Source organism: Hirundo rustica, chromosome 6 (genome assembly GCF_015227805.2).
Source record: "Hirundo rustica isolate bHirRus1 chromosome 6, bHirRus1.pri.v3, whole genome shotgun sequence".
NCBI lineage: Eukaryota > Metazoa > Chordata > Aves > Passeriformes > Hirundinidae > Hirundo > Hirundo rustica.
The window spans coordinates 50,414,766-50,441,519 of NC_053455.1; the positions used below are offsets into that span (position 1 = coordinate 50,414,766).

Consider the following 26,754-nt stretch of genomic DNA (forward strand, 5'->3'; position numbering starts at 1 on the left):
CTTCTCCATAACTGTGCATTTGACCAGATTGGTCAATTTTTTCTCAGAGGTGATGACATATCTTAGATCTGAAGCGTCATTCTCTGCTTCGTAAACCCTGACAGGATTTGGTTTCATTTGCTAAGGAGTAAGTGAGCTGAGGATGTTCAAAGCCTCTCTTTCTGTTTGCTTCTGATTCATGACTTTATGAGCTCAGTGATTCAGAACATGTTCTTACATGAAAAGCACTGTTTAAACATGAGGTAAAGTACATGACATTAAGAGCAATGAAGTGTATTTTTTACTGCATACAAGTTTTAGGTATCATTTTCTATATATTCTCTCAGCAGACTTACACGTCCCAAGATTATCACTCTGTTTTAACTCTTCCTGGGGGTAATGATTTTTAAGATGTCTTTTTGCAAAAATGGCATGTAAGAATCCTAAACAGACTGACAGAAAGAGATGTACTGCTTGGTGTCCATTGATCTGAATTCTGCAAACATTGAGAAACGTGAGTTCTCCCATTTGAAGAGTTTGAACTAAGGCATGTTTTTACACTGTTGTAGGTAAATCACTGGTTACAACTATAATCAGTGTTTACATTTTACTAGGTTAATGCCGTCTCATTTTTTTTTCAGGTTTCATCTGTATGGATTTATTTTAGTCTGTGAAGTAATTTAAATATTACCAAGGCTGTAATTTAGACTTTTAGGATACCATTAATGTGTCTCAACTATGCAAAGGGTATTATTATTATTGCACTATTGTAGAAGTCTCGCTGTTCCTTGGAAATTGTGGCTTCTGTCCCTGCAGAAATTTGTCCCTTCCTAATGAAGATAATACACTTTCTGGTTAATTATCTAAACAATATTTAGTTTGTTTGTTTTAAACTGGTTTGTGTTTTGAACTGTAGTGTGCTTTGTTTTCTTACTAGCAAAAATACCTCTGATACTACAGTCATATTGACCATTATAATTACTTTCCATTGAGGGAGTTTTTAGTGTGATGAGTCATTTCTTGGTGTTTTCATTCAAATAACATACAGAGTACTGGTTCAGAAAACACAGTAGCTGATTCTGTTCTCTTATACAAGAAAAGAATGCCTACAGAAGTTAGTAATTTAAAGAAAAATAAATGGAAGTATTTCAAAATAGGTTTTTTAAAAATGTGATGAATATGGGCAATATGAGGTGAAACTGTTTTGTGATCCAGTAAGCCAAAAATGTGATCTCTGTCTTTTGTGTAAAATAATCAGATTTCACGCTGGAAAATAGTAATAAGGGTCTGTAACTCATACTTCATTCCTTAGTCCTCTGCAGGTACTCTGTTTCTTGCCAGTTAAAATAATATGATTAGACTTTTAATTACAAAAGTATTAGATGGGCAAAAGCATGCACAAGCCAAGAAAAATTGGCATTTTACAACTTTGGCCTTAATCTGTACTTTGCTCCCTGTTTTGTAGTAATTCTTAATTTATGATTAGGAAGTATTACCTGCTATAGTTCAGGGTATTGTGGATGTTTAAGTAAATTCTATGGGGTTTTTTGTTCCAAGAAGTGCTTTTTTTATTCATGCTTCTTAAAAGTATTAGCTGTTAAAATTTGTTCTTAGAAACTCCACAATGGGAATACAGAGATGCTGCAGCACAGTTTTCTCTCTTTGGTCATTCTGACTTTTCAGTAACAAGAAAATGGTTGTGAATGGAAACATTTCAATAAGTGAAATGGGACAGATGAAGAAAATACAGTAACAAAGAGAAAGTGTGCCAGAGCAGTGTTATTTTGTAACTTGAGGGCTTACATTCTAACTTTCTTTTGATGTTTTGGTGTCAGCGTGTTGCAGATGCTGATAGTTCTCTATGAATGAAGAGTTTAAAAAGTTAGTAGAAAATATTCTTGAGAAAGGTTGGGATGGATGCGTCTTGAACTTCAGCTGGTTTTTGGAAGATAAAATGCGTCTGCTGTCTGTGCTGCTAGTTCAGGATTTCTGTAGTGACCACTGTGTTGTGACAGGCTGTTTGGATTAAAAGTGATGCATAGGGAAAATCCTGCTGGAGGGTGAATAGTTTAGAGAGATTGGGGGTGGAAGAGCCTGAAGCAATACATGCACAGTGTTGCTACGATATTTGGAGATAGGAGCGTCTGAAACATATTTGAAAAACAATACTCTAAGTACACAGGCCCTGAGAGGATTTAAAATGAAAAGTTTTCCAAGACTTTATCGTATTGTGGAGGTTGCTGTTAGTGGTGTTGTAAAGACTGAATTGAGAATCCCATTTTAATTTTTTCCTGAGAACTCTGCTAATTGCTACCATTGAGATTTAATTTGTAGATACAACTGCTGCTGCTAATGTCCCACATTCTGCATTCTGAATTTTCTGCATTTTAAAAAGTTTGCTCAATTTGGAATCTCATAGGTCAGTTAACACTTTGGTTTTGATTAATGAATTTATGAGTATAAAGTAATCTGGATTTTAAATATTGTATAATTATACATTAATATAATCTATATGTTTATGATTTGATTATAATATTGTTATACATTAGTTGTTATGTGAGGAAGAGGACAGGATAATTTGTTGCTATATTATGTGAGCTTTTGTGAGATGCTTATAGCTCTGACTGAATTTTCCTATAGCTGTTTGATGTAAACATCTTGTTTTTTGACATTCCTTTCTGATGATAGTCAACTGATGGACTTCTAGCCTGGCCAGTGGGATGGAGAGGTGGTAGCCTTGTTCCCCAATCCTTGGTCGTTCTTCAAAACTTATAAAAGCGAAGTCTTTGTAATAAATTCTTTTCTTCTTCAGCTTTCCTCTTGTGGAGACAAATCTGTGGGTATTTACTTACGTCCACTAGCAACAATAATTCTATGAAGAACTGGAACTACCTGTACTTCGAGCCCCAGGGGACAGTTGGGAGTTCAAGGAACAGCAGAGAACATCTCAGTTGTAAAGGATTAGGAAGCAAGGAAAATCCCTGTAGTGTTTCTGTCACTTTCTTTAGTTGCTGGAATTTTGTTTGCCTAAGGGAAGGTCTTGTGACCTGAGCTGTGTTTTGCAATACCACGTGCCTAATGAAGGATGTATAATTTTATGCTAGTCCACCCACTCATGGTGGTTTTATGTAGTAGTTGGTTTCTGGGTTCTCATGATAGTTTTTCAGCTTAGGTGGGTCCAAAGGGAGGCTGTGAAGATTATCAGAGGGCTGGAGCCTCTCCTGCACGAGGGAAGGCTTAGAAGGGTTGTTCAGCCTGGAGAAGACTCCGGGGAGACCTTATTGTGGCTTTTGAGTACTCAGAGGGAGCTTATAGGTAGGGATAGTTTCATTATTGGGGTGAGGTGAAAGGGTGTGGGGCAATGGCTTTAAACTGAAAGGGGGCATGTTTAGGTTAAACACTAGAAAGAGATTCTTTACAGTGAGGGTAGTGAGACACTGGAATGAGTTGCCCAGAGAAGTCTTGGATGCCTCATCCTTGTGAGTCTTCAAGAACAGGTTGGATGGGGCTCTGACCCACCTGTTCTAGTGGGAGGTGTGCTGCCCACGGCAGGGGTGTTGGAACTCAGTGATCTATAGGGTCTCTTGCAGTGCAAACCATTCTGATTCTGTGATAATTACACTGGAACGACGTTACTTACAGGATAAGCATCCCAGTAGTTCAGCTGAAGGCTGTTTTAATAGGAACCAGCTGAAAAGTGCACTAGCTTTTCAACAGTTATGTAAAGTAACAATAGAGCAAATACGTACTTCTAGCATCTTAGGTGACCTCTTTACCTAGCCTACCAAATACACAGATATATCAATTCTCCAAGCATGTAATGGAGGTCAGGTTATATAAAATATTAATGCAACTTACAGGACAGTCCTTGAAAAAGTTCAGTTATTCCCTTGTATTTGTTGTTTAGCTTATTAATGCCCTTTCTATCCTTCTGTTGTTAAGCAGTTAGAAATGTGGCATCTTGCATGTGTCTTTGATAACAAGCCACTTTGGCATTAGATGAAGGTTCCTTGCCTCCAGAAATGGTTGGTGTTGCATGTTATGGATATGGATTATTTCTTTTCTCTTAAGAATTTGCTCTTAGCTATAGCAGAAAATACCTTCAAAATTGAACCACCATCCTTGCATTTATGATTTTATGGGTAGGGTAAGATCACTTAATATAAAGAGTACATCCATCCTTTTTCTTACTTTGGGTAAACTTCTGGGGAAGACTATTAGGAAACAGCGTGATTCTTGGTCCTGCTGTCAAGGCTCTTTTTTCTTTTTCTTCCAGTAGGTTTTCAGTACAAGATGCAGGGAGAAGTGCTCTCACACAATTCATAGCAAAGTACCTGGCTGACATCTTTCTTTTGTTGTCCGTCCCTACAGGGCATGCTGAGTAGTCACAAACATCCCTGTTGGAACTTCAATCAGTTACATTGTTTATTTTCTTTAGAGCCTGTTACTTAAAACAAAACTCTTATTTCCAAAACACTGCCTATTTTCAAATAGAACTTCAGTGGGTTTTTTTCCTTCCCACAGTAACTCTCACTTGTAATTTTCTAAGGCATCTACAAAGCAGCTTTTCTGTCTATTTTGTAGTTCTCATGCTTACATTTATTTCAATAGAAGTAGGTGAGAATGAAAACAAGTATGTAAGGAATCTAGAACCAAACATTTTGAGGTGCCAAAAAGTTCAAGCTGCTCTTTCTTTATGTCTTTAGAATACAATGTTGTATTCTGCAAACCTTTTCACATCCAGGGAATGTAGAATATGTACATGATCTTTGCAGGATTTTTGAGCTCTCTGATGGTAGCATTAAATCTTGAAGTGACGGCATATAACATGAGGACTCCAGAATTCTGGATAGCAAACAAAGTCTGTGTTATACAAGTTAAGAACAATGAATTTATTTTTATTTTTTTCTTGAGAGTGTCTTTGTATTCAGAAATGGGACCTTTTCCCTCCTTTCACTTTGATTTGACAGCAATTTGCATTACAATGCGGTGTCTTTCTAGTGTTGTACTTTGAGATGAATGAGTATTGCCACTCATCACTTCTGGAGTTTAATCTGTTGTATTAACATCACTGGCATAGATTTAGATTCTTAGAAGGTTTTCAAAGAACAGTAATAAAATTACAACATATGATGCTACAGAAGCAAATATTTTCTGGGTCACGTTAGGCTGAACTTGATGTTTCAGTACACTTATAAATAAGTTGTACCTTGGTGAATTTAGAGGGACTAGAAAGTAACTGAGCAGAATGATTTTAAGTAATATAGGAAAGTTCATCTCAGAGCGAGCTTAGTTTTGGAGACTTATGTTTGGAGATCCAAGTTTTCAGGTGGTGTTAACTGGTTCAGTTTTGAAGAAGTGCACTGACAGTTTAATCTTGCCAAATAATTTTGCTGAACTTGCTTTGTGGGTGTTGCAATGCATTAGGATTCATTATGTTTGTACAGTCGTATCCTATTTTACAGTGTTACCTCACAGCTCTGAAAGAGTATGAGGGGAAGAAAAGCAACCACCTTCTTCCCACATCCATACAATTAGTTCTTCAAGTGAAAAGAGCTCTGATATTGCCAAAATGCTGTTTTCAGAATAAAGATGATTTTATGTTGGATGAAAATATTTTAAAGAACAAAGTTCTAGGCACTGGGAGAGATTTTCTATAAATCCATTAACAATTAATCTGGAAGGCTCAGTGTGTCTTGTTTATCTAGATACAGGAATTTCAACTTGTTCTTGCTTCCCAGCTTTGCTAGAATTCTTTGGAAAGGTTGAAGTAGTCCTTTCTGCTGTTGAAGAACAATGAATGTTTTTCCTTGTATATACTTCAGTAGCATCCTGAAAGCTGCAAATTAAGAGTCTAAATTGGTGGGCATCTTTTCTCTCTTTTGACGGTCTTAAATGTTAATAACGTGATGATTTCATAAAAAGAGGACTATATCTGCTTCAGAGCTGAAATCTGCGTCCTGATCTCTCAAATCCCAATGTAGTAGTGCCAAAGCCATTAACTTCTTTAATCTGTTAATGATGCAGATAAACTTCAGGTATTACAAATCTAGACACTTCTTCCACTTTTCTTGTGGGAGAACTTAATTTCTCTGTAAAGACACGTTTCAGAGTCCCAGCCCAGTTTCCAAAATAACTGAAATTCATCATGTCATAAATTCAATTTTTTTCAACTTTATAATGCAAAATTGATGAATATAACTTCAAAGCAGAATCACTTTAAGTGAAGACTTATTCAGCAGAAATCAGTCACCTGATTTCTTTATTCAGTGCTACTTTCAAATTTCTTACTTGTTTTAAACTAGACTCTGCAATTGTAGTCTACTAAGCTTTATTTCAGGGACAGCACATATACAGAGAAGTTATTTGTGACAGTTCTGTAGTTTGCAAATTAAAATTCCATGCTTTCAGTAGTTCCATTGTAAGGTATTGTGTTGCTTGTAATCCTCTTGATTAAATATTCATGCATATGATACTTGTCATGCTGTACTTGGAGTGTTTGCATTTTAAAAAATAGCATTGAATTTTTACTTTTTACTTTGTTTTTTAACCCTAAAGTTTTACACTTTTTACTATGTGTTGTTCTGAATGTGCCAAGAACATTGTCTAGCTCTTATTCTGGCTCTGTTCAACCATTTGCTTTGAAGCAGTTTATTTCTGCTCTTACTGTATCTGAAAGGGAAAAAAGAATGACATCCTGAATGGTGAAGGACTATTTAATAGATGTATTTTCAAGAGACTACCAAGTTTTCTGTAAGTTAAAAGATCCACATTTTTGAAGGCATTCTAACATCATATGTTCTGTTAAATAATTACCTGAAGAACAAATATTATTTCATTTGAAGTTACTTCACCCCCTTAGCTGCCAAGTTTCAGTCACATGCTTGATAGAGGCTTTCTTGGCATTGAAAGGACTTAATGTAGGATTTGAAGAAGTTTTTGGAATTTCTTTGAATCTCTAATCCCGTCCTCACCCCAGGCCTTGTCAGCAACGTGAGAGCTCTCCTGCTGGCAGCTTCTCTTGCTGTAGTGTTGCCCTTGCCTGTGCCTGGGCTGCCAGGGGGAACCAGCCCAGCAGAGACGTGCAGTCCCAGTGGTGCCTGTGCTCTGCCCTGGACCTGTTGTTTGACAGCAACAAACAGGGGGGATGCCTTGAGGGCAGGAAGTGGACCCGCATGGGACTGTCCTCACAGTTTGGGGACGTGGCAGAGAACTCGTCCTTGTGCTGCAGAGGTGAGAGGGAGGTGGGTGTTACTGCAGGTGCCCTGGCTGAGGTCTGGTGTAAGGGCATATGTCTCTGATGCTCAGCAGTGTGAGCTGTGTCGTAGAGCTGTGCAGGCTGTGTGACATCCCCTGGTGACAAAGCAGCAGCAGCAGTGCTGTTGTGCCCTTGGAGGTATTTTTCTGTCCTGGCTTCACTCCGGTGACGAAGAAGGGCTCTGCTGGGACCACGGTGCCGTGGAGCTACAGGACAAGAACCAGACCAAGAGGCCACAACACGCTGCTCAAGTGGCCCAGGAGGAATGTAGCTGATAGTTCCCCTATATATAGTGATGTGCTAAGAGCTGGCTTTAGGCTGGGTTATGCTGCGGTGTTGCTTCCTGAAGCTGGGGTTCCTGATTTTGTCTGTGTTGGCATTTTGGCTGTCCTTTGTAGTTGTTCACTTCCAGTCATATTGTGAAAGGTGGTAGTTGCTTCATCTTTCCAGTTACTTTAAAAAATAATAGCAGTCTCCATGCTTAAGGAAGGGGTTTTTATCTTCTCCAATGGAATAATGTGGTTTCATGCAGAGTGTAATTCAGAACCAATTTTGAAGCCTCATGATGTCCCCAGAAGACTGCATCCTATCTAATAACGCATATAGATGTTTGCTAATCTAAATGAAACCTCAGAACCGCTTGATAGAAAACTAACGAAGTTGTTTTACAAGGGTGTTTGCTAGTTTAAGCACAGGAAGAGAGTGTGCTTCTTGATACATTCCTTGTGCTATTTTCCTTAGCCACTAGATCTACATATTGTCATCAGTTGTGTGTACTCTGGACTTTTTCTGGACTGGTTGTTTGGGCACTGTTAGTGTGTCTTAGTGACGTTAAGAAAATGCAAATATTTTCTCTGTGGCTGGGTTGTTTCCAGTGCCCCTCCTGTCATTGTATTTTATTGTATTATTTGTTTCTCAAATTTTCACCTTCTGACAGTGCAATGTGTTGACTCAAAAATGTAGCAGAGAATGTGAGAATTATATGAGAATTTTCTTCAGTTTTATTTATGTTTGGTTTACATACCAAATGTGAACATCCAGTACACTAAACTGTGTATGTAAAAAATATGACATCCAGTACACTAAACTCAGCATAACTTATGCCAGTAATGTAAATTGTTATTAACCAACTGCTGTAGGTTATATTATGACCTGACTTGCTTTGATTACATAGTGGGGAGTTGGGGGTTTGGGTGGTGGCACTGAATGACTGAAAATAGTGGTATTTCTGGAGAATTAGTTAATTGGTTTGTGTTCAGAAAAGAAAATTCTGGAGTTACACACACCAAAGTAGTTAATTTTCAAAAGTTTGTTCGGCTTTCTGCATTCACATCAAATAATGAGAATTAAACCAGAGATGTTTTAGAGGTTGGAATTATTTAGTACAGTGTTGAAATGGCTAATGTATTAATGATTTTTTTTCTTCTTTGTACAGATGTTGTCTAGTAATGTTGTGTATAATTTAGCGTATTTTTCATTCTGTAGATGCCAAAGAAAATACTTTAACACTATAGGAATATTTCTGTGAGTGTTTGGAAATATCTGAGGAGTTTCTGTGCTTGTCTGACTTGGGGCTACTGAGTGTTTCTACATCACCGTAAGGACAGGTTGGTCTAGGTTATTTCTTTGGGCAAGTTATACTGAAATAGTCAACTTCAGGGAGCTTTATATCTTTATAGCTGTAGAGCAATAAATCCTCCTTTTTTTTTTCTGTAACGCTGAGCTTTGTGTTGAATCACAAAGATATTTCTATGTACTTTATAAACTGTGCATAATCTAGAAAGAGATTCTTCCATATCTGCTTGACAGTTCCAATTCTAAGACATTAATCTTGGCTCTGTGTGTGATTTGGTGTAGCATTCTGGGAGCAGATGCATCAGCATCTAAAGTCATGGCTTTAGAACGTGCCAGTATTTCAATGCTATAGGTGCTGGGCTTCTTTGGAAAGGAAAGTAACAACGAGGCATCTAATTCACTGCTCCGAAGAGTTAGCCTGAAAAGCTCCATTAGTTACCTGCTCCTCTAGGCAAGATGATCTTGCATTGCTAATCTCCTCTCAAGCAAAAGCTTGGTATTATGTGCCTCTTGGGAGTACTGTAGTCCATTGAATACTTAAGATTCGATAAGAAAAAAACATTTTACCAATGCACTTAACTTTGGACGAGATGCATTGCATTTTATCCACCACAGTGAATTGAGATAGGAGAAGGAGGGACTCCTTTAAAACAGTCAAGAATCACACAAACCAAAAGAAATAACTTTGTTGCTGTAATATTTTCCTTTTGTTTTGCCTAAGCTGCAGATACTAGAGTTTGAAGTATTTCAGAATTAACCACAAGGCTTCCATAGTCAGGAACAGCTTGTTACTAATGAAGGAACTTGTATTAATACATATGCCAGTAAACATTATCAGCCAACCAATAAGAATAGGTGTGCTCTGTGGGAATTGTGGCTTCTTCATACTAAACATTAATTCAGTTAATACGATGCTGATATCCTTGTTTATTCTTTAGCCTGCTGTCTGAAGGGCAGGGGGTTTGTAGGGTTATGATCAGAACCTCAATAGTACTGTGAAGCTGTGGAGGACATGTGGAGGGCTACAGAGGGACTGAGACAGACCCATGGGTATTTTGAATGACCTTAACTAGGAAAGGCTTTGGTTGGAAGTTGTGTCCTAGCAGATAAAAAGCGTAGGAACCCAGCCCACATAAATTCTCTACTTTAATGGAATATTTATGAGTTGATTGTGAATGGACTTCAGATTTATTTAGCTGCTGAACGAGTTAATTAATGGTGTTATTAAAGACTGAAGGAAGGAACCATATTTTAATGCTCTTTTGAGTTTTCCTCCCTAAATGATAAGGAGTTTTTACATTTTTCTCATAGCAAAATCTGTTACGTGAGACTTGCTAGTTTGTTTTGGGTTTTGTTTGCCTTTTGTGATAGAAATAGGAATTGCAGCTAGCCTTGTGATAGTTGGGCAGCTTAGATTGGATGAAGCCTCAGGTCTTCTGTGCAACCTTCTGCACGGAGCATCATCAGTGGTGAGGTGAGACTGGGTTTCTCAGTTCTTCCTCCACTCTAGTGTTGAAAACCTTCCAGGGTGGGGACTCCCCAACCTCTCTGGGCAGCCTGTTCTAATGCTTTGCTGTCCCTACTGTACGCTGTTGTATCTTCGAGGGAAAAAAGCTTCTCTCCAAGCAGTCTGAAGGTTTCTTGTTTCATTTTTTGCCTCCTCCCATGAGGTACCACAGTGAAGAACCTTCTTGGTTAGTCCTGGCAGGACCCTCTGAAGCTGAGCAAGGCTGGCTCCCTGACTCTCTCTTCCCCACAGGTGTTCAGGACCATTTTAGTGCCCCTCTGCTGCACTCACTTTGGTTTGTTGATGCCTTTCCTGTATGAGGAAGACCGAAATTGGATTCAGTATTCTAGACTGTAGCCCTGGGACAGCTTGATGGATACCAGCTATAATTCCGTCATTCCATCCTGGACACTTGTGATTTTGTATTTGATTAAAATGCCATTCCCATGGTAGAGGTGGTAGATAAAGAATTTCCATTTTATGGAGAGGTGAAAAGGGCAGTGTGTTTCCACATTGTCTGAGGGCACACAGAGCAAGGTTTGCAGTGTTGTCCTATAATAATAACTTCTTTTGTATTATGGATTAAATTCAATAAATAATTAATCAGAACTGAATTTTTCTTACGTTAAAATCTATTTTATCTATTAAAAAGCCAATGAAGATAAAATGTTTTGAGGTTATATGCCTTATGTGGCAGCAGAACAAGTTTTCAAAATCGGTTTTATTCAGCTCTTACAGCTGTTGTGTTAAATTGTTTCAACTTTCTACACTGCATGGTTTGCTACTTAGATGAAAACTGGATGCTGCAAAGCTTGTATTTGCTTTGATATTTAGAACAAAGTGGATTTTGTTGTCTGTTACATGTATGATGTCTTTACATCAAAGTTTAATAGGTTCAAATAGCACTAGTGAGGGTTTTCAGCCTCCTCTGGTAAATTTAGATTTACCATGTTATGCATGTGAACACCTATTTTATTTTAACCAGTTTTGTTATGGCTTAAAACCTGAGATCTGTCGTTTTTTTTTGTGTAAAGCTTCCCTTAAATACTTTTCCCAAAATAGTATCTTTATGTGGCACTGCTTGTTGGGCAGCTTCTTCACTAAACTCATTACATTATGGTTGATACTGGAATATGAGTGGGCTGCTTTTACCTAGGGTTTTAAAATCATGCTACTTAAAGATATCGCCACTTTATTTTTTATTAGAGAATGAATTAATAGTTTATTTATCTGTGCTATAGAGAGGTTTTTAATTTAATTTTTGATTTTGAAGGCATGGACTGCAATTTTTATAAAACTGCAAAAGTAATGAAATAGAATCAATTTCTTCTTTTCTAAAGACTTCCTTGTCTTCAAGACTACGATGCCTTTTCCCTTTAATTTCTAGTTCTCTGGATGCATTTTGTTTTTGTGAGTTAATAAAACCCTGATGGTTTCTCATGATATGCCTCAAAAGGATTTGTGAATCAGCAGATTACTTCAGCCTGTATTACTCATGGAAGTCTGTGTTGATCCTGTGATGATAGTGTATTCATCCTCTTACCTGTGTTTTTAATGAATGAAAATATTTGCAGTGATTCCATGGCATTTTCCATGTTAGCTTATCATTGTTTTATTAGCTCTGTTTTTAAAAGCATTTTCATTAACAAAATCTTTCCTGCTGATGCTACTACTGTATAGTATAAATTATCTTTGGTAGTTCATTAGGACAAGAAAAGAGAATCTTTTCATTTCCAAGGAAACTTGCAGTTCCCATTTAACCTCATCATCAGTGAACTGGGTGGAGGGATGACGCTACATGAGAGCATAGCTGTCACTTTACTGTTTGGTTCAAACTCTTCTTATCTGCAAGCTTCCACCAGAAGTGAAAATATGATAAAATTTTATGTCAGGCCATCTTGTCCCCTTTCATCTATCTTTAAAAGCCCAGACTCTTGTGTTGACTGCTGCTAGTTACAGAATTGTATTCAGACTGAACAACTAAACACTTATGAATTCTCATCTGAGTAGGATGTAAGATTTGAGAGAATCAATTCCACTCTGTGATATTTATGGAGTAGTTTCTAGGTTAAGATGCTAATTAAACTCAGTGGGGGGGGTGGGGTGGTGGAATTTTGACCGTATCCTAGTCTCCTGGACACTGATTACAGTGGGACAAGGATATTACTGCTACTCTGATGAGACACTACTATTTTAAAGTGGTGGATCATGTTCAGTGTCTTGAAAAGATGGAGTTGTGTACGTGCAGCTTGTAGTAGGTGCTTTTGCTTGAGTAATACAATTAGCTGGTATTCCTAATCCTTTCAAATTATATCTGTATCTTTTTTCCAGCTTGCAGAACTTTGAGGGCACTGTTTTTCTTGGACTATTTGTTGGTACTTGTTCTAACCAATTCTTAAAGCTAATATCCAAAAAATACTCAGAAGACAGCACTGAAACTATTTTGAAGCCATTGATGTATTTCAGAAATATGTTATGAAATAAAGCAAACTATTCCTGGCTGTTTTCCTGGTTAGATACAAGCACTTTCTCCTGTTTGGAGTAGTAACTCACTGGCTGAACAGTTCTTCACTGCACGAGGTCTTCTGTCAGCTGCACCCACACCTAAAACACCCATAGAAGTGTGGGTGGGTGCCCACACGTAACTGTCATCACCATTTGGGCTATTCAACGTCAAGGTGTTGATACTTATCTAGTCTTATAGGTAAGTGTAAAGGAGTCAGCCTGCCTGGAAAATAAATGCTGTAGAAATGGCTTGTACTAATTTACAGGGCATCTGTCCAATGACAGTGTGAATTTTTCTCACGGCTTGGAAATTTGCTGTTAATGTGATGTAGACTCCATCAATGGTTGATTCACACATTTCAAGTTTCAGCTGCCTGTGCATTTAAGTTACTCCAGAGACAATCTATGCACTTGCTTGACTTCAAATGAAAGGTCATCAGCATCAGCCATGTCCAAAAATTAATAATTAGGACTTGGCTTTGACTTGACTCAAATACAAAATTAATCGAAGTTATATTAATTACGAGTTCTGCAAAAGGATCCATGCAAGCAAAAATGCCTGCCTGTATAATGGAGATTATACTATAGGGTTAGAGCCTGGTTTGCATTTGTCTTAAGATTGTGGGTGACTCAGTTCTTATGTTGGTAAAAGTTGTGTATACATGCTGTGAATTCATGGAATTTGTGATGCAGTGTCTAATTAGAAAGAAATGGGTTTTGAATTCTGATTCTTTTATGAAGAGTCTGAGTCTTAGCTATTACTAGCCTTGGAAAGTGGTGTTCTGTAACCGAAATTCAGACTAATTTCTAACAGTCTGTAGTGTAATTTAATAATGCTGGTGGTGGTAGGTTAGTAATGAATGAAATTTTTGTGGATTTTTCATGTTTTTATACTTGTTTTGCCTTCATGACTCTGATTACCAGCATCTGTACAAAATCAGAATAATATAAACTATTAAAATTAAAAGATGGTTGCTAGGAGAAAAATGCCATAATCGATCACACAGAAAATTTGTAGTGTTGCTAGAAAACTTAGCTTGGCATTTCAAATGTGTGGTGTTGTACTAATGCAAGCTCTGAGGCATTCAGAATTCACAGGTGATGCATCGTAAGCCTTTCCCAGTTTTGTTTGCTATTACATCTTTCTCTAGTGGGGGGAAAAAAAAGAATAAAAAGGCCGCAGAGAGTGCAACAGCTTATCATGCCCTTTTATTAAGGCACATTTATTGTGCCTGTTTTATGTGTTAGATTTCTGGACAATAGAAACACATTCAGTAGTTGCCATTTGGAGGAAATACAGGTGATTAACTACTTCTAGGGTAGCTGATGTGTCCAGAGAACAACTGTGCCAAGTCTTTTCTTAGTCTGTGCTTGGAAAGGAGAGAAAACTTGCACTGCAACAAGTTTAGAGCACTGACTAGCGATGTCATTGTTATCAGTGCTGTGTAAACAGATATCACTGTTAAGCAAATGTTTAAAAATAGGAAAACAACAACAAAAAACCCATCATCTAAAAATTTAACTCTTCAATTTCTCTCATCCTGATAAAAGCAAGGTAATGCTAATAGTCCTGGGGTAAATGCATTTAAATACTGGGAAAGCTTCAAAGGTATTATAGGAATTAAATTGTATTTGCAGAGAAAAGCTGGAAGGAGCAGCAGAGAATGATAGAACAGAATAATTTATATTGGAAGGAAGCTCTGTACCCCATCACGTCCAGCCAGACCAGCTTCAAAGTTGGAACCAACTTAGAAAGTTTGTGGTAGCTCCGAGCCTTATCTGGCCACATTTCGAATGTTTCCAAGGAAGGAGATTCCACAGCCTTGCTAGGCAACCTCTTCCAATGTTTGACTGCTCTCATTGTGAACAAAAATCTCCCTGCTATCTAATTCCTTGTTGCAAGGCATTAGCCATCTGTTGTATAGGTTGTTTTGAATAGTATCGCTTAGTCTTAATGAGTCCTGTGAGGCAAAACACTTAAACTCTCACTTTTCAAATTCAAATAAACCACTGTGTTCTGCAGAACTAATTGTTAGTGGCGGGGGTTTCATTTCTTTCTTCCCGGTGAAGTCCTACGGATTGAAACTGCAGATTTGCGGGAAGTTTTGGGTTTACGTGCCCTCTCCTTGTCTGTGAAATTACCCTCTGCATTTTATGCAGCAACAAAGCCATCCTTCTGTTTCTCTGCTCATAGTGTTTGTTTGATACGCAAAACTTGTCCTAAAATGCATTGCTCAGATATTTTAAAAAGTGTTTACTTTCCAGCTGAAAGCTTTACTTATTAGTAAGTAATATGTAGTCTTATTAGTAATGTACTTGCTCTTTATTTGCAACTAAAAGGACTAATGCATCTTCTGGTGAACTTATTTCCTGAGACAGAATAAAGCATTTGTGCTAGTATGGTATAATGGGAAACTCCCTTCCCAGAGCACTTCTGGAATACAGTCCTTTTTCTCAGTCTTAATTGAAGAGTGTGTTATTAGTGACTGAGAGCCGGCAGATGAGTGCTTGTTGGCAGTTCCTCTGCCCCTGGAGAATATGGCTGGCAAGGTACTTTCACTTTTGTAAGCTAACAAGGTATCTGAACCTGTTTTGGTAGCAGTCCTAACCCAAGCATCTAAGGTTGAACAGACTGCATCAGGCCTGATTTGAAAGGAAAGGCTTTCAACTTAAAACTGGACTCCAGTTTGTGTGACAAACATGGAGTTGGATTGTCAGGGTTATAAATGATTTATTTATGGTTTTCTTTTAAAACATCTGAAGTTCCTATCCCACTCTTTTGATGTAGATACAAAATTAAATCTCACATAGGAATGCTTTTTAAGGAAATACTCCTCAGTGGTTTTGTGAGGAAATAGATCCCGGTTGCTTTGTAGATGTTAGCACTGTGTGTTTACTGAACATACTTTCTCTGGATCTCTGATTTCATGGAAAAACTGAAGAGTTAGAAACTTTATTAACCTTTATGAAACTTTATTAACCCACAGCTGTAGGATAGGTCAGTTCTAAGTAGTTTAAGGAGCAAAGGCCATCCCTGGTGCAGAGGAATTGATGGGCCCATATCTTGTTCACAGTTTCCAGTGGCTTTAGGGTGGATTTTTGTAATAGGTGAGGCTGGAAAAAGGCCTTCTGGTATTGCATAAGTTGTTACAGCTTATCACTGGAAGTGTTCTTATATAGGTTCTTTATATCTGACTTGTTGTAGCAAAGTGTGTTTGAAAAGGGTGAAAAGTTTATAGCACACCAAACATCTTTTGTGTTTATGGCCTGAGTGGGACCTAATATGAGCAGTTTGTGGGGGTTTTGTTGTTGTTAGGGGTTGGTTGGTTTTGTTTTGCTTGGTTTGGGTTTGTTTTTTAAATCAAGACATGTCCTGAGCTGTTTAAATTGGCATGTTATGGCTTTGTGAGCTGTTTGATTGTTAGCTGTCCTTTAGTAAGCAGTATTATCTCTTAGGAACTCATTACTCTGACACCTCAACTTATTTCTTAATGCCTTCTTCTGTGCTGGGGGACATTCTGGTATGCTGGACACCAGGGTCAAATCTGTAATGCTTGAAACCAAATAGGCTTTGCAAGAGGAAAAAATCCAAATCTTTAAACAAGAAAACACATCAAGTTTTCATTTTTGCCTCTTTGAATGGCCTTGTTATTTTTACTTTCTGAATATACTCAGTGTGTGTTACTATTTTGCTGCATTTGATGTGAGTTCTGGTTTTTGGATGTTGTTTACCTAAGAATTGTCAACTAAATAAACCCAGAAAAATTTAGAATCTTAAATAAATGAGTGCTTGGTTCTCAGACAGATGATATATTTATCTTTAATGAAAAAAAAAAGTTTCACAGAGGATAGCAAAATGACTAGATAGTACTCTGAGGGGAAAGTTTATAGAAATCCTCAATTTTAATTCAGTTCTGATGAAATACTGAGTAATGTTGTTTTATATAGACCATGCAGGTGCGCAGCTAAGGTTATATGTGTGCTTCTGCATCAAGATGAAAAGATGTAAAGAGAAATCTTTGGAGAAATACCATATTAGAGGAAAAAGAAACATGCAAGAAATGGCTTCCACATAATTTCTCTCTGTGACCTCATTAAATAATAAATATTGTGTTAAATGTTGTCCAGCAGCATTTCAAGTTCTTTTACTGGTTCTATTCTGTGAAATTTACGGAAACAAAAATCAGAAATTTATGTTGTGTAATTTCTATGTTATATCTAAATCATCTGGTAACAGCCAGGTAAATAAACGTAAATTCAAGTGTGTCTCATTAACTAAAGATTGCAACTAGTTTACTTTTAAAACATTAAACTGCTTAATAATTAAATGGTACAGTGTGCCATTGGCAAAGTCGATAAGAACATAGGAAGAGCTGCAAACATTTCAGACTTGAAAAGTACCTCAGAAATATGTTTAATTTCTGAAATCAAGCAGCAAAACATCAGTATAAAAAGTTCTGCCTTTTGGAGATAATATTTTACTGAGTATAGCAATATTAATTTTCTTTTTCCTTTTTTTCTTTTTTTTTTTTTTTTTTTTTTTCTTTTCAGCCATAATCAGCAGACCACGTCATTTAGACATCCTGTGACAGGACAGATTTCTCCAGAAAATATTGAATTTATTTTGCAAGAAGAGTAAGTAGTTTTATACCCATGTCAAGAGATCTAAAACAGTAACACATTTATCTACAGTAGATTAGTACTTTAATTTACTGACAATTCTTCCAATATTGTAGAAAAATTTAATTGAGATTTGTGCTTAAAATTTTGCTTCTCATTGTGATGTATGTTTTTGATTCCATGCTAGGTCTTGAGGGAAACTATCAAATCTTAAAAAACCCCAGACAAACTCAAGAATAAACAAACAAAAAAATTGCAAAATATACTTAAATGATAGTGCTTTAGTCTTACATAAGTATCAGGTAGACAGAACATAAAAGTAAAGTGCTTTTGGAGCTTATTGGAAGGTTTGTACTGAAATTGAAATACACAAAATACTACTAGCTTCCATTGTATTTCCTTGGTTTTCTTACATTTAAGATGTTTTACATTGATCGGCTGTTTTGCTTTGTTCTAGAAAAATGGTGTTGAATATATTTATTCCCAGCATATTTTATCTTGATTGTCTGATGAAAACCAAACAAAAGTAAGAAATGTAGGTGTTTAATCTGGTGAATTTGATCACCTTTGGATTGGTGTTGGATTGGATCGTGCATCATTTCTCTGTAGGCTTCAGCTCCTCCTTGTCATGCTGGCTGCCTGCAAGATTGGTCCTGCAATCCTTCTCTAATGGAATGACTGCGTACCTTCCCTAGACAGAAAACAGTCTTGGACAAAATTCTGTATCACTTCTAAAACCAAACGGCAAGAAGAATGTGACAACACCAGCTAGTTTTTCTTTTCCGTGCCAGTTTTCCAGCACTTCTCAAGGAGCCTCTATCCCCTCATGTGTCTCAAAGTCTGGGCATCCTACTGTGATGGCCTGGATGTGGGGTTTGTGTGGCTGCCTGCACAGTTCTGAGCTCTTTACATTTCAAATTCTATGACATTTAATTTGCTTTACATTTTGGTAGGACTGCTATTTAAAGCAGTTACAGCATTGAGAAAAACGAGGCCTGGAGAAAGGCCGTTCAACACTCTCAGGAGACTGAGCCTTTTCCAGCAATGTCTTCTCCTGTGACTTGGAAAAGTAGAACGTGGCTGTAGAGCTCAGAGGTTCTGATACAGCCCTGAGAAGAACTTCTCAAACAGTTTTAAAGCCAAACCAACCAACCAAAACCAACAACAGCAGCAAAACCCCTAAAAACCCCACCATCTAAACAGTTGCTCTCCCCCAAGACAAAGCAAAGCCAAGGCCAATCCTATGTTGCCTGATGAGAACTAAGATGAAATATAACACTGTAGGAGAGGACTGTGAATTAGATATGAAGGCTGTGGGATGGCTGCTGAGCTGGAGGTTACCCCAGCTGTCCCATGGCGTGCAGGTGCTTTGCTGCCCAGCTGAGTTTAGCTCATTTACAGGTATGAAACAAGCTGCTCCACCTCACTCTCCTAGTGAGGAGAAACAGGTATGCTGCAAATCAGCAAGTCTCACAGAAAGTATGGCCACTGAACTTGTGTTCCAACTTCCATCCGTTAATTGATTTTTTTAATTTATCTGTTGTAAAGATTCTATCAAATTTAATATGAATTTAAACATATGTACTGGAAAATAGGTGTTTGGATAACCTCTTAGGATGCCTGGCTGGATTAGTCACTCTTGCCTAGGCTGTTTTTTGTTTTGTAGTCATGGTAGCTGATAAAATATTAAAAACAGAATTGGAAGAAGTACTTGCTTGTGATACATGGATTTAGTGATCTTTAATGTATGTTAGAAACATTATTGGGAGAGAAATGGAAGTGCATATTTGGAGGGGAGTCTGAACATACAGACTTTAGTTACTCACACTGAAATGGTATCAAAACCAGGAAAAATCTTACACTGTAGCAGAATTAGTAGAGAGAGGTGCTTTAATTCTAAAAGAAGAGGGAATGACTGGAAGGGTAGAGAGAAGAGTAAATGTTTCTAGTCACTGCTCAGGAAACAGTCTTTGCAAGAGTGTTTCTTTAAGCTTTATTATTGGCCTGAAGAATATACAGTGTTTTTAAAACCAGAGGCTTTTAATCTGTCAGTTAAAATTGCTTTAAATATGTGTTTTTGAATGTGTGGGATGCTCTGGTTTCCTTTTGTATCAGTTCTGTGCAGCAGTGCGGGTTCTTCACCATGGTCCTGTGAGTTCCTGTCAGGCAATGATGTTGACATATGCGGATGTGTCTGGTGAAATCAGAGGAGCTGTTGGCACCTCCCTGTCCTAAGGCCTAGGAACTGTAATGGAGCTGTGTGGTGTTTTCAGTCCTTTTTCCTCAGGCATCGGAGATTTCTTAGAACTGGTTGTATATCAGTTTGGAATCAGTGTTGTAGATGCCTATCATGCTATGAAATGATTTCCACCAGAAGGACTTGGTCAGAGAGGCAGTCTCTGTGTTGGCATGGTCTGTGGAAACTTTCCAGTGTGGGATCCTTTGAACAAGACTACTTTTTCCTATAGCTGAAGAACCCTATCTGAAGCAGTAGCACTCTTAAGGGTTTCATAAAAGGTGATATGTTCTTCAGTCCTCCTGTGACATGATTTATTACTGACTGGTTGATTTTAATTTAAGATTAGGGCCAAGGAGTTGTCAGCAGAAGTTGATTGGGAGCTAGTGAGGAGAAGTGAGCACAAACTTGTTCAGGCTGCAACACACATATCTTTTTAAAGGGACACATTTTACTTCAGAAAAGTAATTTACAGTCATGTAGAAATGATGAATATGGAGACTGCTCTGGCCATTCCTCATTCTGGAAGCAGTGTTCTGGCAAGAAGATTTGGGAACAAATTTTGGAAAATTACACCAATGAGTGATGTAATCCTAGCTTGATCGTGACTCAGTTGTGAACCGAATGCCCTTGATTCGCTTGATCAAATGAGAAATGGACACTTTGAGTAGAAGGCTGAGAATGTATTTCACTAGTCTTTTCCCAAGGCATTTAAACAATATCACATCAATTTTGCTTTTCAAGCTGAAATCTGGTCTTCTCAACTCCATTGTGGGTGCAACCTGTGACATTTGAATTACATTATCTTTTGATCCTTGTACTATTCCTTCTTCCTAAAGGTGTTCTAATTTAGATTTCTTTTTTTCTTTTAAGTAATGATTAGTAATTCCTTATTTCCTAAAACATTCTTAGCTGGGACCACTGTCAAATCCCTGCCTTGTACTCTGTTTTTCCAAGCTTAGCAGCTTTGGTCACTTGGTGTGTGGGACGTGTGTTCTGTACCTTTCACTAGCTCTGCTTGAGAGCCAGCTTTTCTGTGTTTCACTTTTAGGTTTCTTTTTTTCTGATGGAATGATTGATCATAGGTGACTGTAAGATTGATCGTATGAGGTCGTTGTTATAATAATTTAATTGTACTTTTCCTTCTCTATTCCTTTACTAATAATTCTTAACATGCTTTGGCTGCTGTTATTCATTGAGCTGATATTTAAAAATAATCTTCCTTGCAGAGACATTTTTTTATTTCTTCCTCCTTTGAATTACTTTTCTGTTGTTGGCATTGAATTAAGTTTGGCATCATGGTTGCTTGTATCAGAACATTATTTTTCTATCTGTTTCTGCCAACATTCGAGTTTTTGTCTAGAATAATTGTTGTTTTCTTTTGACTTGTTCACCTTGCAGTTTTTAGGATCACATTGAAATAATCTGAGTATCTTGCTGTATGGGAAGCCCCTCCATTTCACAACTGCCCCTTGATTTCTGTGCTTTGCTTTATGTTTTTAATGAACCCTTAATCCAGGAAGGGATCTTTCTTACGCAGCTGATGGAAAAGTGAGAATTAATGATAAGACTGCCAGACAGGTGTTAGGGTTTTAGTTAACTGCATTGTTACACTGCATTTCTCTGGTAAGAATCTATGATAGAATTATTTAGGATTAGCTTTATATCATATTTTATATCATATCTTTGTTTAAATAAGAGTTCTTTAAGTAGTTGTAGACAGAAAGGAAGAATCAGGCACATGCAGCCGTGTAACTGATTTTAAACACTACTAGTTGTGTATTAGGAGCTGTATGATATTTGTCATAGCAGTGCATTTGCAAATGAGAAGATAGTATTTTTTAGAAAGATAAGACCTGAACATAAATGTAGACGTATGGGGGAAAAAAATAATAGTGTGCTTAATCCAACGAGTGCTATCCTCTTTCTTGCCTTTTTTGTGTGCCTGATAAAACCTGTGTATAACCTCTGGGGAGAGAGCCATCTTACTTTATCTATTGCATTTGGTTACTATAGCAGCAAAAATATCAGGTGGAGAGGAAAGAGGAGACCCAAACAACCCCAAAGTAAATATCTACCTTGTTTGTGTATATAGAAACACTCGGAGAGCTAGGGTTTTTTAAATTTTTTTTTTTTTTTTTAAATCAAGCTGATTAGGAAATTTATTAGTAATAAACCTACATTGACACAATGTTATTGCATCATGTCTGATTCCAACAAATAAACTTTTTAAGTTGCTGGTATGAATGTGGATCTTCTAAGTCGACTTATCTTTATGATCTCTCGTGAGTATTGCATTTTCAATATGGGATAATGGTGTACTCTTTTTTTTTTTATTGTTCTTGTTCAGTGTCGGGGTTTTTTAATAACCATAATGCTGTCTGTGTAATTTTTTTGGCTTTTAAATATGGTTTCTGGAGACATACTAGCAATGTTTAAGTAGAGCAGGAAGTTGCTTGACAGGAGATATTGTATAGAGTGTTATTTTCAAGTACTTAAAAAAATTTACACAGTATTGGTGCTCCAAATGGACACACTGGAATCCTGTGTGTGTATTCACAAACTTGTGGGAGGCAGTAAGAAAACTAGCCTGAAAATAGTAAAGCATCGTCGCTACAAAGACAGAATGGGGTGGCTTGGATAACCGATATTATCAAACATCTTTTGTAATAGTAACTTTGAACTAATGTTTCCGAACGCACAGAGTCAATGCTGCTATTAGGACAATGTTAATTCCCTTAACGTGCCAGGATGTTTCAGGTAATTCTGCATATTCTCCCAATTTTTATTTGTTTTTAAAAACACTGACAATATTGATTAGCTGTTAAGAGACTTGAATTACCTGAGTTTTATGTTCTGATTTCATGCAAAAAATCTGTTGTATCCTTGAAATACTATATATGAATATTGAAATAAATGTGCAGTATTGTTTTGTGTTTTCTGTTAAATGTTGGGTGCGGCAAGTTTGCATCACCAGTGTTTGCTGCCGAAGACTTTTTAAAGGAGAATAATAATGTATGTTCTCTTTCAATTGACTTGAAGTCTCTATTGCTTGCTATTTGAATTCTTCCATGGCAACAACCTCATATTTTTTAAAAAGCATTTTTCTGCTTGTGAATTTGAAGATTGTCATTAATTTGATACTACTAGAAAGGGAAAGCCTGGTTTCTTGGCAGTGATCACTTTTAGTAGCAGGTGGAAGAAAAATCACTGTATGATCACATTAGAAATACTTAGAAATTACATTTTTATCATTCTCTATTGCATTATAATTTTCTCATGATGGTCTTGTTAAACATATAGCTTATTTTCCCCTGTAATTTTTTTGTTTTTTTGAACGTGCAGTATTTTTAACCTGCTGTGAAACAGTATTTTGTAGAATAATGAAAATCTGTTAAACCAGAGTAGAAATTTTAAATTAAGACCATTACTCTGGGGTTATTCCTTCTTCATTAATTTTTTTAGTGGAAAAATTAATTCCAATTTGTCAAAACTTAAATTGTATTTTTCATTTTTGTCAACAGAAATAGCTTAGTCAGGCAATGTCATATATGGGAAGTTTCTTAATCTGTATTTTGCAGAGACTGGATTAAAAGGTGATAAAATGCTGAAGTAAGGTACCTGGTCCATAAGCGGTGAGGAAAATTGACTCAAACTGACATGATTAAGTTCTCTTCCTTTAAAGGATGGCCAGGAATTTTAGGGGCTTGCTATAGATTATTCTTATATCTTGGACCTGAGGTTATGTATGAAATCTAGAAAGAAGGAATTTATGCCAGATATGCAAGGTATAAATAAAACGAGACCTAAGTTGTGTTATTTACTTGCAAGCTTCATTGAAACCCTGGTCACAAATGGAAAAATATGCTTTCCCTGACACCAAACCACCTCTACAAGCTTTTGGACAGATAATTGTTCAGGCTGTAACTGAGGAAGAGCAGTGGTGGCAAATGCTTTGTCCTCTGTTAAAACTTGTGTTGAGCTACTAAAATCACAGACTCTTCTCTCGTGATAACTGTGGTAACTCCTCAGAATCATTCTGTTCCCTGTTGTCTTCAGATCTGGATTTCAGTGGTTAGCAGCAACCATGTTTGGTGTAGCTTATATATATATAATTTTTAGTTTTTCTAATTAATGGCTTTGGTGACTGGGAAAAGGAAAATCATGTGTGATTAATTGTTTGTTTTGTTGTGTTTTCTGATGTGACTGTATTGCTACTTGTGATTTGCTAAATTATGTTGTTAGTGATTTTTGAAAATGCCACCTGTGGTTTTAATTTCATTCGATGCTGGTGTCAAGCTTGGCTGCTGAAGCTTCTCTTCACAAGGATTTTATTTTGCCCTTCCATTTATCCTCTCAATTCTTCATCTGGGTGGCTGTACTGAATTCTTACCTGCTGAACAGGTTCTTCTGGTAGGATTGACCTCACTTATGCTTTAAATGGATATCTGAGCTAGTTATCAGGATTTCTGGAATCTTAGGATGACTCAGAAATTACACATTTCTAACAATTATCTGCCATGAATTGCACCGGTTTGCATAAAATATATTTTAATAATTCATATTGTGCTATGAATCATATTTTGGGCAGATTCAAAGATACAGCATTAAGTTAGTGTAAGATCTAACAGTAGTCTAGACTCAGTTTGATTTTAAATAAAAAGCCTGTTATTGCCAAGTGCTGATTCCTGTCCTTTTCTTCCCAGTACTGGCTTCCCAGACTGTGGCCAAGTCTCTAAATTGGGTACAGTTTGCTTTCACTGCATAGGCCTTATCTTCTCTCTTACCACACTCCTTGTTATATCTTGATTCTCTCTTCGGTTTGCAGACAATTTGTCATGTTTCTCCCTCCTGATGCATAGACAAATACCAGTCATCAGATGTCACTGCTTGAGAAAGACCTGAAATCAAAATAACAGGAGTGGTGCAATGGAACTGGCAGATGCGTGGGAAATATTTGACTAACTTGTAGTTCATTTGCACACTGTGAATTTTAAATATAAAAATGCCAAACTGAGTGTTTGAAACAATGTGCTTAGGATTATCTGGTTTTGTTTGCTTTCTAGACAGAATTCATCTATGTCCAACCACCAAATCAACCAAAGGCCTTCAAGCATGGTCAGTGAAACGTCCACTGCAGTAACTACATCTGCTGTTGATACAAAACCTGGCTCTAAGGTAGAGGAAAATTCTGGTTTTTCAGCTTGTTGATCAGAACTTCTCTAATTTTAAATCCAGTATTCTTATGCTTATTTCAGTAGGACTGTGGATTTAGCCTAGAAGTCCAGTAAGACCTCAGAGAAGCGATAACATCATCTACCCAGACACAGATCTTTTAACAGCACTGTATACAGTAGTAACAGCACTGTTACAGCTCTTTTAGAAGCACGGTATACACACATGATAGCATTGAATGGTAACTTCTAACACTTCTAATAATAATCTAATAGTGATTATTGTGACATAGAAAGTTTGAGAGTCTTACAATGGAAGTAAATATATGTAATACTAGCATTTCAGCAAGTGTTGTGGTGGTCCAGTGTATATGGCAAGAAGTGATGGATGATACCAGGAATTTGCTGCTCTTACTTTTTCATGAAATCTTACTGTCTTTCCTCCTCTTAGTAGCAATTAAATCCTTTTCTGCCACCAGTGCAGCTCACAAACAGTGCAGGCACCAAGTTCACACACATAATGTTTAATAATAGAAAAGTCCATTACTTGTCATTGACAAAGGACCTGTGTCCATTATTGAACAAAATATAATATAGTGCTGCACTTGAAGTGTCACCATCTATTTTAATGCTTCTTTGACCTTACAATAAATTACAGAACAGTGAGAAAGGAAATAGGTGGATAAAAAGGGATAGAGCAAAATTGAAAGAATTAGCAGAGATAAGATAATTTTCTTAACTTTGATTGCAGTTCTTAAACTTCTTGGTTGTTTTTTTTTTTTTTTGCAGCGCAAAAGTGGTCAGTCTCTTATGTAACTGAGTTTAAGAAAGGACTTCACCAAATTGTTTGCAAAGATATTTTATTTAGTTGGAATACTTAAAATATTTTTACTAATATTTTGATATGTTTGACTATAGGAGATGAGAAGTTAAAAATTATTTTTTTAAAAATTACCATAAGTGTATAAGTTATTGGACCAACACAAAGATTGTGGCGTATCAAATCTCAAGAATATGTTTCTCTTTAAAGTGCTAGATGAAATTATCACTGCAAACAGTAAGCTTAGTAGGTTACTTGAATTAGTTGAAACATTTCTTTTTGATTTTTGAAGGGTTGAAGTTACCAAAGTATGTCAGCATTTGTTTTTACCATATTTACCCTCCTTACTCTGATTTTTTTAAAGTCTGCATTAGAGGCAGAAAGCTAATTTTTTCCCTCTTTAAACCAGCAAACTTACTGGGGACGTGATAGGGTGATTTGAGCTGGGGAATTCTCCAGTGACATAGCTGGCTTTAACTCTTAGCCAGGATCACACTTCTGCCAAAAAGTGTGCATCTTCTGACCCCTGCTCCTACTGCTTGCCTTTGTCACATGCCTGCACTGATCCAGTCAGAGATCAAAAATGGGGACCGGATTCCACTCCGAGGCCACCTGCATGCTGAAGGCTAATTCTCTGGGCATGTCAGAGTCACACAGCTGAATGGGAGGGTAAAGCTTTTTTTCATCACAGCTTAGAGAGTATCCAGAATCACCTCCCAAGACTTTGGTTTTGGTTTTGGTCTCTCTATTCTTTTTGCAGTCCAGTGTGAGGGTGGCTATGCATGCTTGTGGTGGGCTCCCAGGTGTGGATTTTTTTAACACGTGTCAGCTTTAGACTTAGAATGAAGCTCTCACAGAGGCTTTGCCAGTAGTTCCACCAAGTTTGTTTTTATAAGATTCATTCTACTTTGGATCCTTAATAAATACTGGAGTTCTAATTAAGATGAACCAAGATCTTTCTTACATATGCTTCGTTTGATCTTTGCATGTGTTAACAGGCTTGAAATAACTTATCTCTTTTTGAAGAGTCAGAAGATCTGTTGAGTTCCTTCATACCCTAACACAAAAATTATATCAAGT

General features: G+C 37.1%; 1 protein-coding gene across 8 annotated transcripts in view; it reads left to right on the forward strand.

Annotated features, from left to right (window-relative positions):
• PLEKHA7 (pleckstrin homology domain containing A7) overlaps positions 1-26,754 on the forward strand; it is a 146,877-nt gene that overhangs the window by 67,448 nt on the left and 52,675 nt on the right. For all 8 annotated transcript variants that reach the window (XM_040066014.2, XM_040066010.2, XM_040066011.2 and 5 more), the window contains 2 exons: positions 17,376-17,459; positions 24,747-24,858. In XM_040066014.2, coding sequence (XP_039921948.1) covers positions 17,376-17,459; positions 24,747-24,858 — 196 coding nt within the window. The remainder of the gene's footprint in view (positions 1-17,375; positions 17,460-24,746; positions 24,859-26,754) is intronic.